Below are 16,738 nucleotides of genomic sequence, written 5' to 3' on the forward strand. Positions count from 1 at the left end.
ATAAAAATAGTAATTGCATTTACTATGTTATAAACAGATATCGAAATAAAACATTAATTAGTAGGAGTAATGTGAATTTTAGGGGCCGACAAACAAGTGAGGTCATCGCCGGCCCTCTGCGTGTTTGTACTTCTTTTTCTGGTCTTGCAAAAGTATTTTGTTTTAAACTGTAACCACTTGATAATTAAATCGATAAAAATTAAGTCGATATCTTAAAATGCTAGACTCTCATTGTACCTCAGGTTGTTAAATACAGAATAAAAGGTACAATACGTATAATATACATCACCACAAAGTCTGGTCGTATTCACTTCCCCAGAGTACAAGATATTCCTCAGGGCGGGGTTGAATCCACTCCATTCTCGCTAATAACTTACTTTACTTTCCAGACGTCACACACTCACCCCAGTGTACTCGATATTCCTCGGGGTCGGGTTAAGCTACTCCTTCCATTCACGCTAATAAATTACATCCATTCTAATTAATTAGCATTCATAGCATTCACACCCGATACAAACATAGAAGTTTAGTCACATTCCAAAGTACTCGATATTCTTCTCGACGGGTTTATAAACAACTCCTTCCTTTCACGCTAATAAATTGCATTTATTCCAAAAAAGAACATGAACACAACACTCGATAGAAACATAGAAGTCTGGTCACATTACTCCCCCCCCCAAGTATTCGACATTCTTCCCGGCGAGGTTGCGCCTATTCCATTCTCGCTAATAAATTATTTCACCTGACCAGACGTTGCACTCTTCCTCTCAGAGTATTCCTCGGGGCGGCGTTCCCCCTTCTTTTTCGTTAATAAATTACATTCATTACAGTAAATTAACGTAAAAACGACACAAACACAAATAAACCCAACACTAACACTATGTGCATTCAAAAATGCCCATAGTCCTGAGGTACTGGAGCAGCAATCTGTGCTCGTTGCTGTGCCTCAAGTCTGCAAACAGGTCCGACGATATGTCGAAATGAACCACTTAAAACCAAAACTATTAAAAAAAAATTTCATTTTCTCAAAAATAAATACCATGACATTGGAAAACTATTTTTTGTTTTAATATATATTGTTCAGTTAAATATATCAAACTAACAATGGTTACATTTGTCAATCTAAAAATACACGTATTTGAACAAACGTTTACAGGGTGCACCAGCGGAAAATTTTTAATATTTTCAAAAAATGCGAGTCGCAATTTTTGATGTGGTCCAAAGTGGTGGTACTCGTTCTTGTCAGACACATTTTAGTTACAGAAAAAAATTAAAAATTTGGGGGTCCCAATTTGAAAACAAAAAACGTGTCCGATACATGACGAAGAAAAAAAAAATTGACTGCACTTTTGGAATGTACGCAAAAATGTAACGGGGATTACCGTTGCTCACTTTTTCGCATTTACTCAAAAGATAGGGCAAACCTGCTGGCGCACGTTATAAAAGACACCCTGTTTATTTATACATTCAAGAAATCAGAAAAAAATCATTACAGCTAGACAGCTAGGATATTTGGAAAAAAGTTAATTCGTAAACAAGGAAATACAGCCCTCGCGTTTTTTTGTGTTTGTGTCGTTGTGTATGCACACCTACTTAGCCAAATATATACCTAACAAAGCACAATTTTGGATAAAAAGCACAATCACAGAGGTGGTATAAGAATATGACAATTAGAATCATTTGATATCTTTGTCTTTGTTCAACGTGGCTATCCGTGGTTAAATTTTATGCCTATATAGGCATAACTGCATACATACGGTATACCGGCATTTATAAGAAAAAATAAATATTACCAGAAATTTATGTTAGAATCATCAATCGTATAGACATATTTTTGTGGGTACTTACACTTATACACATGTACATAATACATGTTCTTTTCCTGACATATCTATTTAATTTTTTCTAGATTTTTATTATTTATTATTTTCTTTTCATAAAAAAATCAAAAAATCTCATAATAATAAATAAAATATGCTGCAGAGCTATTAAATAAATAATATGTTCTTTTTCCAATATTTTCATGGAGATTGATCATTTTCATCATTCGAAGTGTTCAATTTTCTTCGCTCAGCCATTTTCCAAAAGCGCACATATAAGGGCTGTAAAGACTGGAAAAGGTCTACATAAAAAATGCACCTTTTGATTAAAAACTTTTGTAAATGTCAATAAAAAGATAAAAACCAATGAGTCACCGGTAATTGTAAAAGTTAAATTTGACAATTTTCCTTTTCTTTTTTTTCCAGACGAGAGGGACGCCATACAGAAGAAGACTTTCACGAAATGGGTCAACAAACATTTGAAAAAGGTGAGTCACGAATTTCGTCGGCATGTTCTCTTCTACCGGTGTGTTTACACTTTCGAAATGGAACCGATTCGACGGTCACGTTCGCTCTGGAATCTATCTCTGATCCAGAGAGCCGAGATTCTGGGGGTCAGGCAGATCACCTTGGGATTTTTATTCCGAATTAATTAACTATTAAAAACTCACGTTATATTGCTGGTAACCTCAAATAAATCGAAAGAAAGGCTGATAGATCGCAATTAACTTTAACATAATTTTATAATTATGTGCGTACATATAAGATGGCCGTGATATGTCATCGCCTGGTCTTCCTGTTCTCGAAGGTTTTTCGCAAATGTAGAATTTAAATGATAATCAACTTCTTAATTCGTACGAACATTATTTACTATGATCATAATAAAAGTTAAGTATGTTTATCGTTACCTAGTCTACGTTGACAACATACAGATTTATGATACACGCGCCATTGCCGATTGAAGAAAAAATCCTTGACAAGAATTTCTAAGTCCTCGTCGGTTAGCATTCACATTATTACAGAGTACTCGATACTCCTCGCGGTAAATGCCGATAAGCCCTTCATTCACGCTAATAAATTACTTTCACATATTCTTTCACACTACCCCATACTACATATTTCTCGGGTTAATTGGGGATGAGCCCCTTCATTTGTATTAGTAAGTTATGTTCTCAATAGCCCAGAGTACTTGGTGTTTTTCTGGATATTTGTATATAAACCCCACATTCGCGAAAATAAATTACATTCACAGATTTAGTCTCACTATCCCAGAGGAGTGATATTCCTCGAGGAAATTTAGGATGAGCCCCTCCATTCACGCTTATAAATTAAATTCACACAACAGTCTTCGTTCTCACTATCCCAAGTATTACCCACATTACCCAAGTACTTCATATTCTTCGGGGTAATTGGGGACGAGCCTCTCCAATCGTATTAATAAGGCACATTCACAAACAATCATTCATTCACAGTCCAGAGTACTAGGTATTTTATTTCCTATATTTACTTGATAGTTTTCGAGGTAATTGTGGATAAGCCCCACATTCGTGCTAATAAATTACATTCACACTACTCCAGAATACTAAAAGCATACAGAGTAACACATCAATTTGTTTTAAAACAAGCCAAAACAAATGGTTTTTCATGTTTTTTCTTATTTGTACATGTCGAAACTATACAAAANATTATATATATATATATATATATATAACTCTAACCGGCGGCACCTTCATCATTCAGCTTTTGACATCAATTCCCAATCAACCAGATTTATTAAATTTCAAGATATTACAGATTTAACTTGCAATATCGCCCTTTAAGAAGTTGAGATTTATCGATCGAGAAGTTGACATTTTGCAATGGGCTGAGCGATTTTGACAATAGCTGTAGTTTGTTAGCGCCAAGTTTGAAGCTGTTTTTATTTAATTTTTCTTCCTATAAAAAAAATATATCGCCCCTCCATTCATGCCAATAAAAAATTACATTCACATATTCATTCACACTACCCCAGTGTATTCGATATTCCCCGGAGTAATTGGGGATAAGCCTCTCCATTCACGCAAATAAATACATTCAACACGTATCACGTATATCAAGGCGCAAAGATCTATGATGATATATTATGATCAGATAAACACATAAATTTGTAATGTTTAAGCAAACCGACCATAAACCCAATACGTTGACATTCTTTGCTTTTAAAACTTTTTCGATTAATGTAAGTTCCCCGGCTTAAAAATAACCGGATAAAACAATGCAGTACTTTCTACCATGTTCGAGAATAGAAATGTAATAAATCAGCATAAGTAATCCGGAGGTTTTAGACGTCGTACGTCGTGTAAACAATGAAAGTGAAAAATATTCCGTGCCCACATGAAAGAGCCAACAAGAATCTGAATATTTGATGGGAAGATAAATATTTTTATAGATTTCGAAAAAGAAAAGGTTATATAATGTTTATTACACGACAATTTTATTGTGGATTGACGGTTCTTTATAACTTGGTGTTATTTATTTCTCGTGTGCGTAGGTTAATCGATAAAGAAAATAGCTTGAAGATTTCGATTTTTGGCGAGTTGAATGAATGAAAAAACTTATTTTCAGTTATTACGTACATTTCTTTTTATGACATAATTACTACAACTATAAAAATAACGAATTTGTAGAACTTTCAGTTCAATTTGTATTTTTTGAGACCTTGATTCATACACGCACGCACGTGTAATGTACGTTTAGACTTCAAGTGTAGAAAGAAAAAAAAAACTTATGCAGCACTTCAAATAAGCTATTAATCGAAGGAATAGAACGTATGTAAATTTATACCGTTTGAGATAAGTGTACTATGTAAAATTCATGCGGTCTAAATAGGCTTTGTGGTGAAGGATTGTAGACGTAGGTCAGGTGGTTATCTACTGGCGTTTTAACTGAAAAACAAATTGCATCACAGAGATCGGCTTTTATATGCTCAATCGTATGGAAAATTGTAAAATTGTATTTGATCTTGTTTGGATCCGGCCTGGGCTGATTTAAGAAATCGTAATCATTTAGGATTTTATTATTAGCAAATGCACTTTGGTCCATTTGTGAGGTTGTATTAATGCATTTTAAATTCTTAAACGACTTTGAATGGCCTCGCCGGAAAACTTGTTGATGTATATAATTCTTCAGGAAACGACTTGATATTCCGAAGTATTCGACAACAAATGACTCGAATATCAGCAATGATTCAATCCAAATCAAACACGTCCTTGATCCACATACAACAGAAAACACAATCGGTAAGGATTTTATCATTGTTATATTTAGATGTATTTTCATATTTGAAATCAAATCAATAACAAAATTCAATTAAAGCCTCGTAGGATAAGGGTAATGAATTCTCCAAGTCAGCGCGTCAACTCTCAAGAGTGATAAGTCCACTCGAAACGGATTCGACGTTTCTAAACAGTGTGTATATGATACACTTTCCTTTTTTATATTTAGTTTATATCAATAATTCGAGTGTTTAATTCTCCTCACTCGATAACACGGATTTTTGATAAGAAGGTCAGAGTTCGATCTGAGAAATTTGCCAATTATTATCCTCGGGGTTGTCAAATTTCACTTATCAATTATAAAATCTAGGTAGTACTGGGAAAATTGACCTAGTTTCTACCTATAATTTTTTATTATTTTTTCGAGTTTAATATTTCATATTCCTTTGCTTACTTCGACAAAACGCTGTTGACAAATATCGAATGTTGGAGGTATTTAGGAATTTTTTTTAGCTTTATTTACAAATAGGTGTAGCACTTTTCAACACACCGGCTCAAAATTCACAAACAATTGGAAAATCGGATCGTTTTACCCGGGTATAAATTTAATTTAAGATTCGGTTCAATAAAATGTCATTTCTTTTTATAAACCGACAGTCCAGTAATAATAATAACAAAACGTGTTCCACCAAGACCTCTGACTCCATTATTAACAATCACTTCACTTTTGACATGTTTCTTATATATACATATATTTTTTCACGCTAATAAATTACATTCATCCCAATAAATTGATAACAACAGAACCATAGAAGTCTCTGGGTCAAATTCACTCGCCCAGATAATTCGATTTTCCTCGGTGAGGGGGTTAACAACCCTTCCTTTCAAGCTTATAAATAACTTCTCTAGTTGTAGTGGTCCGCTTGACCAATTAATTTATTTTAATTAATTAGGATTTTTAGTTGAGATAAAAAAGTCAGTGTCACGAGCGGGATTCGAACTCACCAGCCAAAGATCGTTGGTTCGAATTCCGCTAGTGACACTTATAAATCACATTCATTTAAATTCACTAGTTTCGTGGTCCGCTTGACCAATTAATATCTTACAATTAATTAAGGCTTTCAGTTGAGATAAAAAAAGTCATTGGCACGAGCGGGATTCGAACCCACGATCTTCGGCTTGCTACGCCGCTGCTCTACCACTTGAGCTATCGTGACCTCGATCCACACGGACACCAACCTCCCATCTCAACTTTTGAATTTTCCCTCCTTTTTGCCATTTTTCAAATGTCGTGTAATTAATTTGATTCTCGGCGACAAATGAATTGGCCACGGAGAGCTTTAGTGAAGCATTTTAAACTTATTAAATTCACTAGTTTCGTGGTCCGCTCGACCAATTAATATCTTATCAGGCGATTCAAGCCGAAGATCGTGGGTTCGAATCCCGCTCGCGCCATTGACTTTTTTATCTCAACTGAAAACCGTAATTAATTTAATTCATTTAAATAATTTAACATAAACACCATATTGTATAGAAACATAGAAATCTGGTCACAATCCCCCCCCCCAGAATAGTAGATATTCCTCAGTATAACACCCCCCTCCTTTCACGCTAATAAATTACATTCGTTTCTATAAATTAACATAAACACCACATTGGATTGAAACATAGAAGTCTGGTCACATACACTTCCCAGGAGTACTCGATATTCCTCGGGGGAGGGGTTTAACACCCCTTCCTTTCAAGCTTATAAATAACATTCATTTAAATAATTTAGCATAAACACCAAATTGGATAGAAACATAGAAATCTGGTCACATTCTCCCCCCTCCCCAGAGTACTCGATATTCCTCGGCGAGGGGTATAACCCCCCTCCTTTCACGCTAATAAATTACATTTGATTCTATAAATTAACATAAACACCACATTGGATACAAACATAGAAGTCTGGTCACATACACTTCCCAGGAGTACTCGATACGCATACATTTTATGTTCAAATTTTCACTTTGCATTGGGAATTGGAGAGCCACTTCTCCAACAAGATACTCAAATGCCAAATTTAATATATATGAACATATTTAATTAATATAATATTTGTAATTGCAAATATGAAATAAATCTAATTTTTAAAAAATGTTCGAAGTAATATTAGAAAGAGAAACCCATATGCACACTTGCTTGAGGACGTTCGAAAAACAAATTCACAATTAGCAAATCATTTTTTAAAATTTATTGAGGACCCTTGATAGTTCAGGGTCTGTACATTATGTGTATAGATGTACATAACACATAATGCTGTATCGCTGTTGAAACTGTGTTCACAAACATTAAATACATTAAAAAAAAACGTTTGCTCGCAATTTTAGAAATACATTAATTGGCCAACAAAGAAAATTCCTACGTGAGTGACTGTGTATGAGAATTCGCGAGTTCGGTCCAATTCGTAAGGTAAAACTTTAATTCCGATTACGCGATAGCATAAGAACATACATTTACAGTAACGTTTGGGCTCTAGAACTATCATAGCTTCAAAATGTGTCAATAATTATTACCGCTTTTCAACACTTGCCAGCATAACAAAGGGGAGTTTTTAGCCAAATTATTTCTCTATCTTTTCGAAAATAAATAAACGTCTTAATTTGTTCAGCGTGTTTTAAACGTCCCCTGCATGTCGCAACTCATCCATTGAGCGAAATTCAAAAATAACTCTCTTATCTTCGAAAATATTAGTCAACGAAGGGCGTTCAAAGGAAAGATGTGCCAATAAAAATAAATACTCGAGATTATCTCTTTAAAGAAAAAAAAAATCGAAAGTCTAAGTGGTTTTCTGGATTTGACGAACAAATATTCCTGCTTTTCGACCATATTGTTCAACCTGGAACGAATGCTTTTAAAATTTTAACATTTAATAATACAAAATTTAACGTGACGTTTTCTCTCGTAACACATTGTTGTGTTTTTGTATTCTTAATTGAAGAACTCGTTTATTCCTTAAATTAGCATTGTTTTTAAACAAAGACCTTCTTAAACACGTCGTATCCCACAATAAGAACACAAAAGCGGTCTCCAAGGTTTTACGACATCATTAATAAATAAAAAAAATAATAACATCGTTGAACAAGAAAAACTATCTGAAAGGGAGATTGGTTTGTTCGTTAGGAAGAGATACAGATGAAAAGACAAATAAATAGGTTAATAGATAGATAGATAGAAAGAGAGAGAGAATGAGAGAAAAAGTATAGAATGAAAGAGATAGAGAAAGTTAAAAAGTAAGTTAGTAGAATATAAAAGTAAGAAAGAGATGTTGAGTGAGAGAAAAATGAAAGGGTGGGTGAAAGAATGAAATTGAAAAAGATAGGGAGAGATAGAGTGTGTGTGTGTTTATGTTGTGAGAAAAAATACATATCAATTATCCGGCAGTCGGTTTTAATTAATGTTTGTACATACTTATAAATTTCTTTTCGTAGTAGACTTTTTTCTTTTGTTGATAGGGAGGAGTATTTATCTATCTACCTATCAAATGTGTAACACATGTGTGGGTGTATCCATCTCTCTCTTTCTTCCTTTTCTCTCTCTCTCTCTCCCTCCCTCCCCCTTTTTCTCTCTCTCCCACCTTCTCTCCCTCTTTTCTCTCACTCTCTCTCTCTCTTCTCTCTCCCCCTTCTCACTCTTTCCTCTCTCTCTCTCTCTCTCTCTCTTTCTCTCTCTCCCCTCTTTCTACCTCACTCTCGCTCTTCCTCCCCTCTCTCTCACTCCCTCTCTTTCCCGCCCTCTCTCTCACTTCCTCTCTTTCCCGTCCTCTCTCTTTCTCTCTCACTTTCCCTCTTTATGTCTACTATTTATGGTTTCTTTATGTCTCCGGTATCGCACTCTCCATCTCGCATATATTTTTTTTTTCTTTTCGCATTTCCTCTGTCTCTCTCATTTTTTTATTTGTTATTATTTCTAGTTTGACTCACTCACTCTTTCACTCTGTCTCTTTTCCCACAAATCTTTATTTGCAATAATGTACATTACATATAAATTTACAACAAAAAATAATATTTTCGTACATCCCTGCCTGTTGTCAAACAGCAACGCTTGTACTAGACAGCAGGAGTTTTAGAGATCATAAGGGAAATAAACAGAATATATCTTTACACAAGCGAAATGAAAAACAAACAAATAAACAAACATAAAACAGAATAAACGTATAGAATGAAAAAAATAAATAAATCTTGGCTTTAATAATAGCTTAACTACAAGTTAAAAGTTTTGAAATTATAAGTTTTTTGCCTTTTAGTATTTTTTAACATTTTGAATAATCACTCTTTTTATAATTTAAAAAAAAGTGCTGTATTTAATGAAAAAATAGAATATTGGATAGTTTTTACATTGTAAAAATGTCAGCTAGCCAATTAATTGTGTCTTGTGTTATATACACTGATGTAACTAGTCACAAGATTATTTTTATACACATATATACAAACATGAACATTTAAGAAAGATTTGGTACAGATTCATTATTTTAAATTCACTGTATAATTTTTTCGTGCTATATCTATACGGTTTACGTGAAATAAATTAGTCTTTAGTGTAGTATTTATTAGTACCTCCCCAGGAAACAATACCATAGGCTATTATGGATTGTACAAGAGAAAAATATATTTCCCTTGAGAGTTCCATTTTCATAAAGTTGCGTAAAATTCCAAAGTTATAAAAGAGGTCAAAAAAATCTCAAATTTGAGTTCGATGTCACACCGAGATATCTAACACTGTAAGCAAAAGGGACTGGCAGGCAAGAACACCCATCATTTTCAGCACAAGTATGAAAAGCAAATTTTAAATTATTAGTATTTATTTTCTTTTTTAATGAAAAGTGTAATCATGATTCCATTTTAAAAACTTCTGCACGCAGATATAAATTATAATATCCTTTAAAAGCAATAGAGATTTTTTGCATAGTGTTTTCGACCAATTAAAGGAAGCGATGAAGAAAAAAACGGTTTTGCACCAACGAATATGAATTGAGCTTTTATTCCTTGAATGACCAAAGCAAGGAGTCATATTTCGCCGGTGACGCAAAGGTTCCTGCAATTGAGCTAAGGACGTGCCACCTAACCTACCATTAATAGTACTTACTACAAAAAGAAATATTAAGAAAGAAAATTGGAGTCGAATAGAATAAGTAAAACCATCACTCCAGGATTTCTTAAAAGAGAAATTTTTATAATTTTATATTTATTGAATATTGTGTGGCTTATTTTATTATATTAGAGTCTTTTATTATTTGACGAGTGACAAAGTTTGACGCGCATATCAGCTGATAAATTATCAGGGAGAGTTTACGTGTAGGCTGTTTTTCTTTCTTTATGGTCGAAAATGGTAAGCAGGGATCCTCGAGATCAAAAGAATCCGGCCGATCAGGAGAACTGGGCGTAAAGATAATAAAATTTATGTTTCCAGTCAGATCGTTATTTCTTTCCAGGCGGCGCTTGGCTCCTCAAGTCTCAGATAAAGACACTCACGATAGGATATGATCTCATCGGACCGCTTACACAAAACCCATGAATAAATCACGTCCGCAGACTTATCGGCGTTTTTATTGACTAATGATTTATTTACAGAAGTGGTTTCTCGAGAATATCATATCTCCTTTCAATTCCTTTGGTATGAATCTCAGCAACAGGTGGATCAAAATATTAATGTAAACAGGCTTCTACATTATCTTTTAAAAGCTTTGCTATTTTAAAATGTCCAGTTCCAATTCCGGCCGATCTACGCACTTTCTACCCCGTCGATATGAAATATGCAAGCGCGTTAAAAAAGAAAATGCTTCTCTTTAGCCTCAGGCCTCGAGCTTGTGAGGTCACTCAGATTGTGAAAGCATAAAAACATAAATAAAATCGTACCGAATCCGAGAAAAACCCGTTTTGAATAATAAGTTTCGATCAACATAACGTCGCATTTAAATTTTCCTTTAGAACAAATCTCTTATTCCAACGATCATCATTCAATAGAACCTGCCAGAATGCATCAAGCCTGTCTATCCTTAAAGTATTCCGACATAACATCATCAATTGGCTTTATTGAACTCATTAACATAGTTTCACAATAATAAAGTCAATAACGAAACCTAGAGGAAAATGTGAAAGTGATCAGGAAAAGAGAAAGAGAGCAAAATACTACAAAGGGTGCGGAGACAGAAAGGGGAAAAGAGAGAGAGAGAGAGAGAGAGAGAGAGAGAGAGAGAGAGAGAGAGAGAGAGAGAGAGAGAGAGAGCGAGAGAGAGCGTGAGAGAGAGAGAGATGGAGATGAAGATAGTGAATAAAACTAGAAACAATGTGAAAAATCATAGGAGAAAGACATGACCGACGAAATGTGAAACGAAAAATGTTAAATATAAGGAGATATATAAGGAGGAGAGAGAGAGTGAGTGAGTGAGTGAGTGAGTGTGTGTGTGTGAGTGTGTGTGTGCGCGTGTGTGTGTGTGTGTGTGAGAGAGAGAGAGAGAGAGAGAGAGAGAGAGAGACAGAGAGATAAAGAGAAGATTGAATAAAACTAGAAATAATGTGAAAAATCATAGGAGAAAGACATGACCGACAAAATGTGAAACGAAAAAATGTTAAAGAAAAGAAGATATATAAGGGGGAGAGAGAGAGTGAGTGAGTGAGTGTGAGAGAGAGAGAGGGAGAGAGAGAGAGAGAGAGAGAGAGAGAGATATTTTGATTTTATAAACGATTTATTTTTACAAATCTCTCAGATAGGTCAATTTTTTCTTACACTCAACGGGAAACGTAGATTTTACAATTTGATCTTATATACATGCGATTCTAGATGTTCTTATTTCTATAATAATAGAAAAAAAATAATCTGAATGTGGAACAGAAATAACAACTAAATAAAAATTTATATTCATTTAACTGAAATAAATCAATAATGAAAAAATCATATAATTACAAAATTTACTAACGATGTTATAGATTGCATACATAAATTAAATTTAAAAAATATTAAATTTTCATCACCTCCTTGAAAACTGTAATAAATCAATTAAAAAACAAATCCTGAAAAGAATTACAAATTTGTGCAAAATCACATACAATAACTATAGTAGTTCAAAAACACCGGCACCCTGAGGGTTTATATGACCTCTGCTGTTGCGAACCCTCGTAAAAAAAAAAAATATAGTAGTTTGGATACTTGAAAGGTATAATGAATTCGATTATTAATCATTCTTTATTAGTAGTTTTTATTCGGAGATCGTGAGATGCGTTCTGGTGTGACGTAGGTTTTCGAAACATTTTCTTTATCGTGTCAACGTTTCGATCTTTATTGAGATCATCTTCAGGGCTCAATATCAGTAATTTCTCACTGGCACTCTCAACACGTCTGACAAGAATGACACATCTGCACGGAGAACAAACACTTTGAGCCCTGAAGATGATCTCAATAAAGATCAAAACGTTAGCGTGTTAAAGAAAATGTTTTTCTAAAACCTACGTCACACCAGACTGCATCTCACGATCTCCCAATAATCATTGACTAACGGTCACAAAACACCACACACTTTATTAGTAGGTTCACATAGTTTTTTCATTTCTTCTATATTGGAGGTTTTCTTAATTTCATCTGGTAATACAGATACGTACTTGTTATAAGAAAAGATTTTTTATATTTTTCAGTATTAAATCTTGGTATTGTGAGGTTTTTTATACTCATTATGCCTGTAACACATTTAACATGATGTTTTGTGACTTTATTATTATGACATCATGCAAGTGAGAGAGGGAGGAAGGATAGTGATTGGATAAACTTATAAATAACGTGAACGAAAATGATCGGAGAAATATTAAGAGGCAAAAGAAGATTAACAAAAGGAGAGAGAAGAGAGAGAGAGAGAGTGTGTGTGTGTGTGTGTGTGTGTGTGTGTGTGTGTGTGTGTGTGTGTGTGTGTGTGTGTGTGTGTGTGTGTGTGTGTGTGTGTGTGTGNTGAGAGAGAGAGTGTGTGTGTGTGTGTGTGTGTGTGTGTGTGTGTGTGTGTGTGTGTGTGTGTGTGTGTGTGTGTGTGTGTGTGTGTGTGTGAGGGAGGGAGAAAGAAAGAGAGAGGAGTGTGAGTGAGTAAAATACGAGAATTTAGACCGGACTTTAGAAAGAAAAAGAAAGTCAGAGATAGAGTACATGTGGGGAGGAAGGAATATTAAAAAGAAAAGGCGATGAGGAAGATAGTAAATAAAAAACAAAACAAGAGTGAATAATTAAAACTAGAAAAAATTATTCAGAAATCGTGAGATGCGGTCTGGTGTGATGTAGGTTTCAGAAAAACATTTTCTTTATCGTGCCAACGTTTCGATCTTTATTGAGATCATCGCATCGGCTATCAACCAGAGAACCTTTTTGCTGAAATGCAGACAACACAGGGTATTTCCTACTCACATCAAAAACAATTTTAACTTCACAAATGCCACACTAACACAGCCAAACACCAGAATTAACGACATACATAAAGCCACAATAAATTTCAAATGAAACATTTTAAACATAGAAATCACCACGAGCATAATTATCGATTAACGATTAATCACCACACATATCTACACTAGAAAAAATGTGAAAAAAGATAGGAGAATGATTAAGAAACACAAGGAGATTGCGAAAGAGAGAGAGAGCGAGCGAGAAAGGGGTAAGTGAGTGAGTGGATAACACTATAAATAATGTTAAATAAAATCATAAGTGAAAGACATGACGGAGAAATTTTGAAAGGAATAAAGATTAAGTAAGAAATGGTGAGAGAGAGAGGGGGATTAATTAATTTTATAAATAATTTAACCCCCTCCCCCCAAAAAAAATATATATAAATGATGTGTATATCCGTGTTTGACTGATTTTTGGTTAGTCAAGTGTATAGTACAAATAAATAAGTGGAATTCCATGTATGATTCAGCATTAGGTGATATGGCTTTGCAAATAGGATTCAGGAAGTTGTTAGAAAATAATAAAAAAATTAAATAAATTAGCCACTGAATCATAGACCTTTGATGTTTTCATCAGTACAAATCATTATAGTTTTGATAACACAGAATCTAATAGTATAACAAGTTATGCTAATTACCCTGCAACGTATGTAAAGATGCAGCTCACTAACTATCCTTCAACGAATTATAATTATTGACATAATAATTTACAGAAAGTATATGATTATAATTCATCAATAAATATTGCTATGTACACGTCTGTGTATCGTCAAACAGGAAATCTTGAGGCAGTTTCTCTTGAGTCGTCGGTGATCTTGAAGAGGCGGGTGTCGTGCCGCGATTTGAGCGATTATTGGATTGACGTGGTCAGTCGTCCTTGTGTTAAGTGCTTTTCTACCATAAGGACCCATTTTAATGCAGGGTACTTTTGGGCATATACCACGGTGCTGCTGTGATGAGACGTGGAATTTGGTGACACCTGTATTTTGTTCAGGTCATTGTTGACAGCCTCTCTCCAGAGTTCGCAGGATGTAGGCCTAATTAGCGATAGATATAGTAGTCGCTTAGTACTCAAAGTGAGAAGAGATTTATTGTCTAGAAGATGTCCCAGCTGTCTTATTTTTCGGCGAACTTTAACGACCAGATGCTTTATGTTCCGCCCATATCAATTTTGATTCCAGATGGACACTGGGTAGCGCACTAGGTAGTGTTGCTAGGAATAGGCATTTTCGTTAAATGTAGGGTCTCATCGAAGCGTTTACGACAAATGGTGAATGGTACGACTACTGATTTTGATGCATATATTTTAACTCTTCATTTTTTTCACTCTCCTGCCATCTAGTTTAGAAGTTTTTGGAGCTCTTCTTGTGCCATTAGGTACGAGGAGTCTCTTTTTAATATTGCAACATCATCCGCCAGTATGGATGAAGTCGATGACGGGATATAATGAGTATATATCAAATATAGGAACGGAACAAGATACCAACGGACGCTACCTTGAGACCTGATGTCATTGTCTAGACGCTGACAAGTTTTGACTGCAATTTACAGTGGGAGTTTGTCCATATAGATATGATCTCAGTGGTCTGTGCATGGAGTCTGTTAGATGTCTCACATTAAATCTTGTATAGCCTTTTCATGCTTATGAATACACCCAAGCAAACTTGTTTTTTTGCTCTGCACTGCAAGTTTGTTATATTTCACCAGTGATGCGATGCATTTATTGTAGGTAGAGTGGCGTTGTCGAAAGCCGAACTGTGTGTTTCATGTTTCTACAGCCAAAATCAGAAGAAAGAAAAACGAATGACCGTAGCTAATTCTACGATCAACCCGACTTTATTTGCAACTGTTTGATGAGCAGGTATTTAAGCTTAAGAACTTGAAGGGCTTTCCTAGTATAAAGAGATCAAATGGCGTAGGGCAAATGCAAAAATTATGTGTCTACCTGGCCAGTAGACCTTACATTCATTAGTTTTGCAAATTGTGATACGAACGTAACATAGGCATAGCTTTAATTATAGCCATGGGCCTTTCCACTTACCCGTGAATTTGTGCGTGAAAGGTCTCTGATGTCAGAAAGCGTGCACGGTCGATTTTAAAAAGCAACAAACAACGGAATACGTGATAACCAGCCAATCCGGTCGAAAACAGAAAGTTCAGCACCTTCGACCGCCAGCAATCTGCCCGAGTTCGCAAATAAGGTGACTCACCGGTTTGCTTCATTTCTCCGAAGAAGAAACCACCGGTTAAAACTTAGCTGATGTAACTGGCGCCCTTAAACAATCGATGCGATCATTTACGCCATATTGCATCGGATGCCTAAACGCAAGTTTCTGGCTACAATCAAATAATAAAAATCTACTACGGAAGTACGTAAAATTTTCATTTGGTCCTTTCCTATCATTTTGGTTCGCTTATCCTCCCTCTTTGTCTGTCGCGTTTCAGCCTATCGTCATTTTCAATGGTGATAAACAGAGACAGGATAATGCAATAAAAATTGCCAAAATATGAATTGACAGCCCTGAAATATAGAGTATTAATGCGTTAATTTTTTTAATTATATATTGATTATACATTTTTTATTATGTTATAGGTTATTTGAACCCTCGGTGAGCCGGGGTTTTGAAAAAAAAAGCCCATTTGTAAGTATGTCGGGATCGAATACAGGGCCGCTGGATTCGAACCCGGGACCTTTGCTTAACAGTGATGAGCGCCGTGTCAACGCCTTAGTTCTGCGGCCACTGACGCTCCCTAGAGTTTATTTACATTTAATAAAAATATTTTGTCACTTACATAATTAAATGATATATTTTATACTAATTGAGTATAAATAATGTTAATATACAAGTGCTTCTCTAAATTGGCTTCCGTGAAATAGTGCCTACGGTCATTTAAAATTTGTGAGAATATTGATTATTGAATTAAGACCTTAGAAGGGGTTTTATATTCTTTTATCGGTAATTCTAGAATTTTCACTTACCGTTGTTGCGGCTTGTTTCAGTTTTCTTTGAATTAAACCAATATTCGTTAACTTCTTTTTTTACAGTTTTTTTATGCTTCCCCGGAAAATCAATATTTTGAATTCAATTAATTAATTTTTAAGTAAGGTCTTTGGTCCGATTAACCAAATAAATTCTTTTGAATTAATTAATCTTTAAGTAAGGTATTGGTTGACACAAAAAGTCAGTGTCACAAGCGGGATTCGAAC

At 34.8% G+C, this 16,738-nt stretch overlaps 1 protein-coding gene and 1 non-coding gene across 24 annotated transcripts in view; one reads left to right on the forward strand and one right to left on the reverse strand.

The window, feature by feature from the left end:
* LOC106672032 (microtubule-actin cross-linking factor 1) overlaps positions 1-16,738 on the forward strand; it is a 156,139-nt gene that overhangs the window by 71,822 nt on the left and 67,579 nt on the right. For all 23 annotated transcript variants that reach the window (XM_024228201.1, XM_024228203.1, XM_024228210.1 and 20 more), the window contains exon 2: positions 2,247-2,308. In XM_024228201.1, the coding sequence (XP_024083969.1) occupies positions 2,247-2,308 (62 nt within the window). The remainder of the gene's footprint in view (positions 1-2,246; positions 2,309-16,738) is intronic.
* Positions 6,219-6,291, reverse strand: Trnaa-agc. The gene has a single exon. It is a non-coding gene; the product is annotated as a tRNA-Ala (tRNA).

This window comes from Cimex lectularius, unplaced genomic scaffold (assembly GCF_000648675.2).
Source record: "Cimex lectularius strain Harlan isolate CLEC.00 unplaced genomic scaffold, Clec_2.1 scaffold170, whole genome shotgun sequence".
Classification (NCBI taxonomy): domain Eukaryota; kingdom Metazoa; phylum Arthropoda; class Insecta; order Hemiptera; family Cimicidae; genus Cimex; species Cimex lectularius.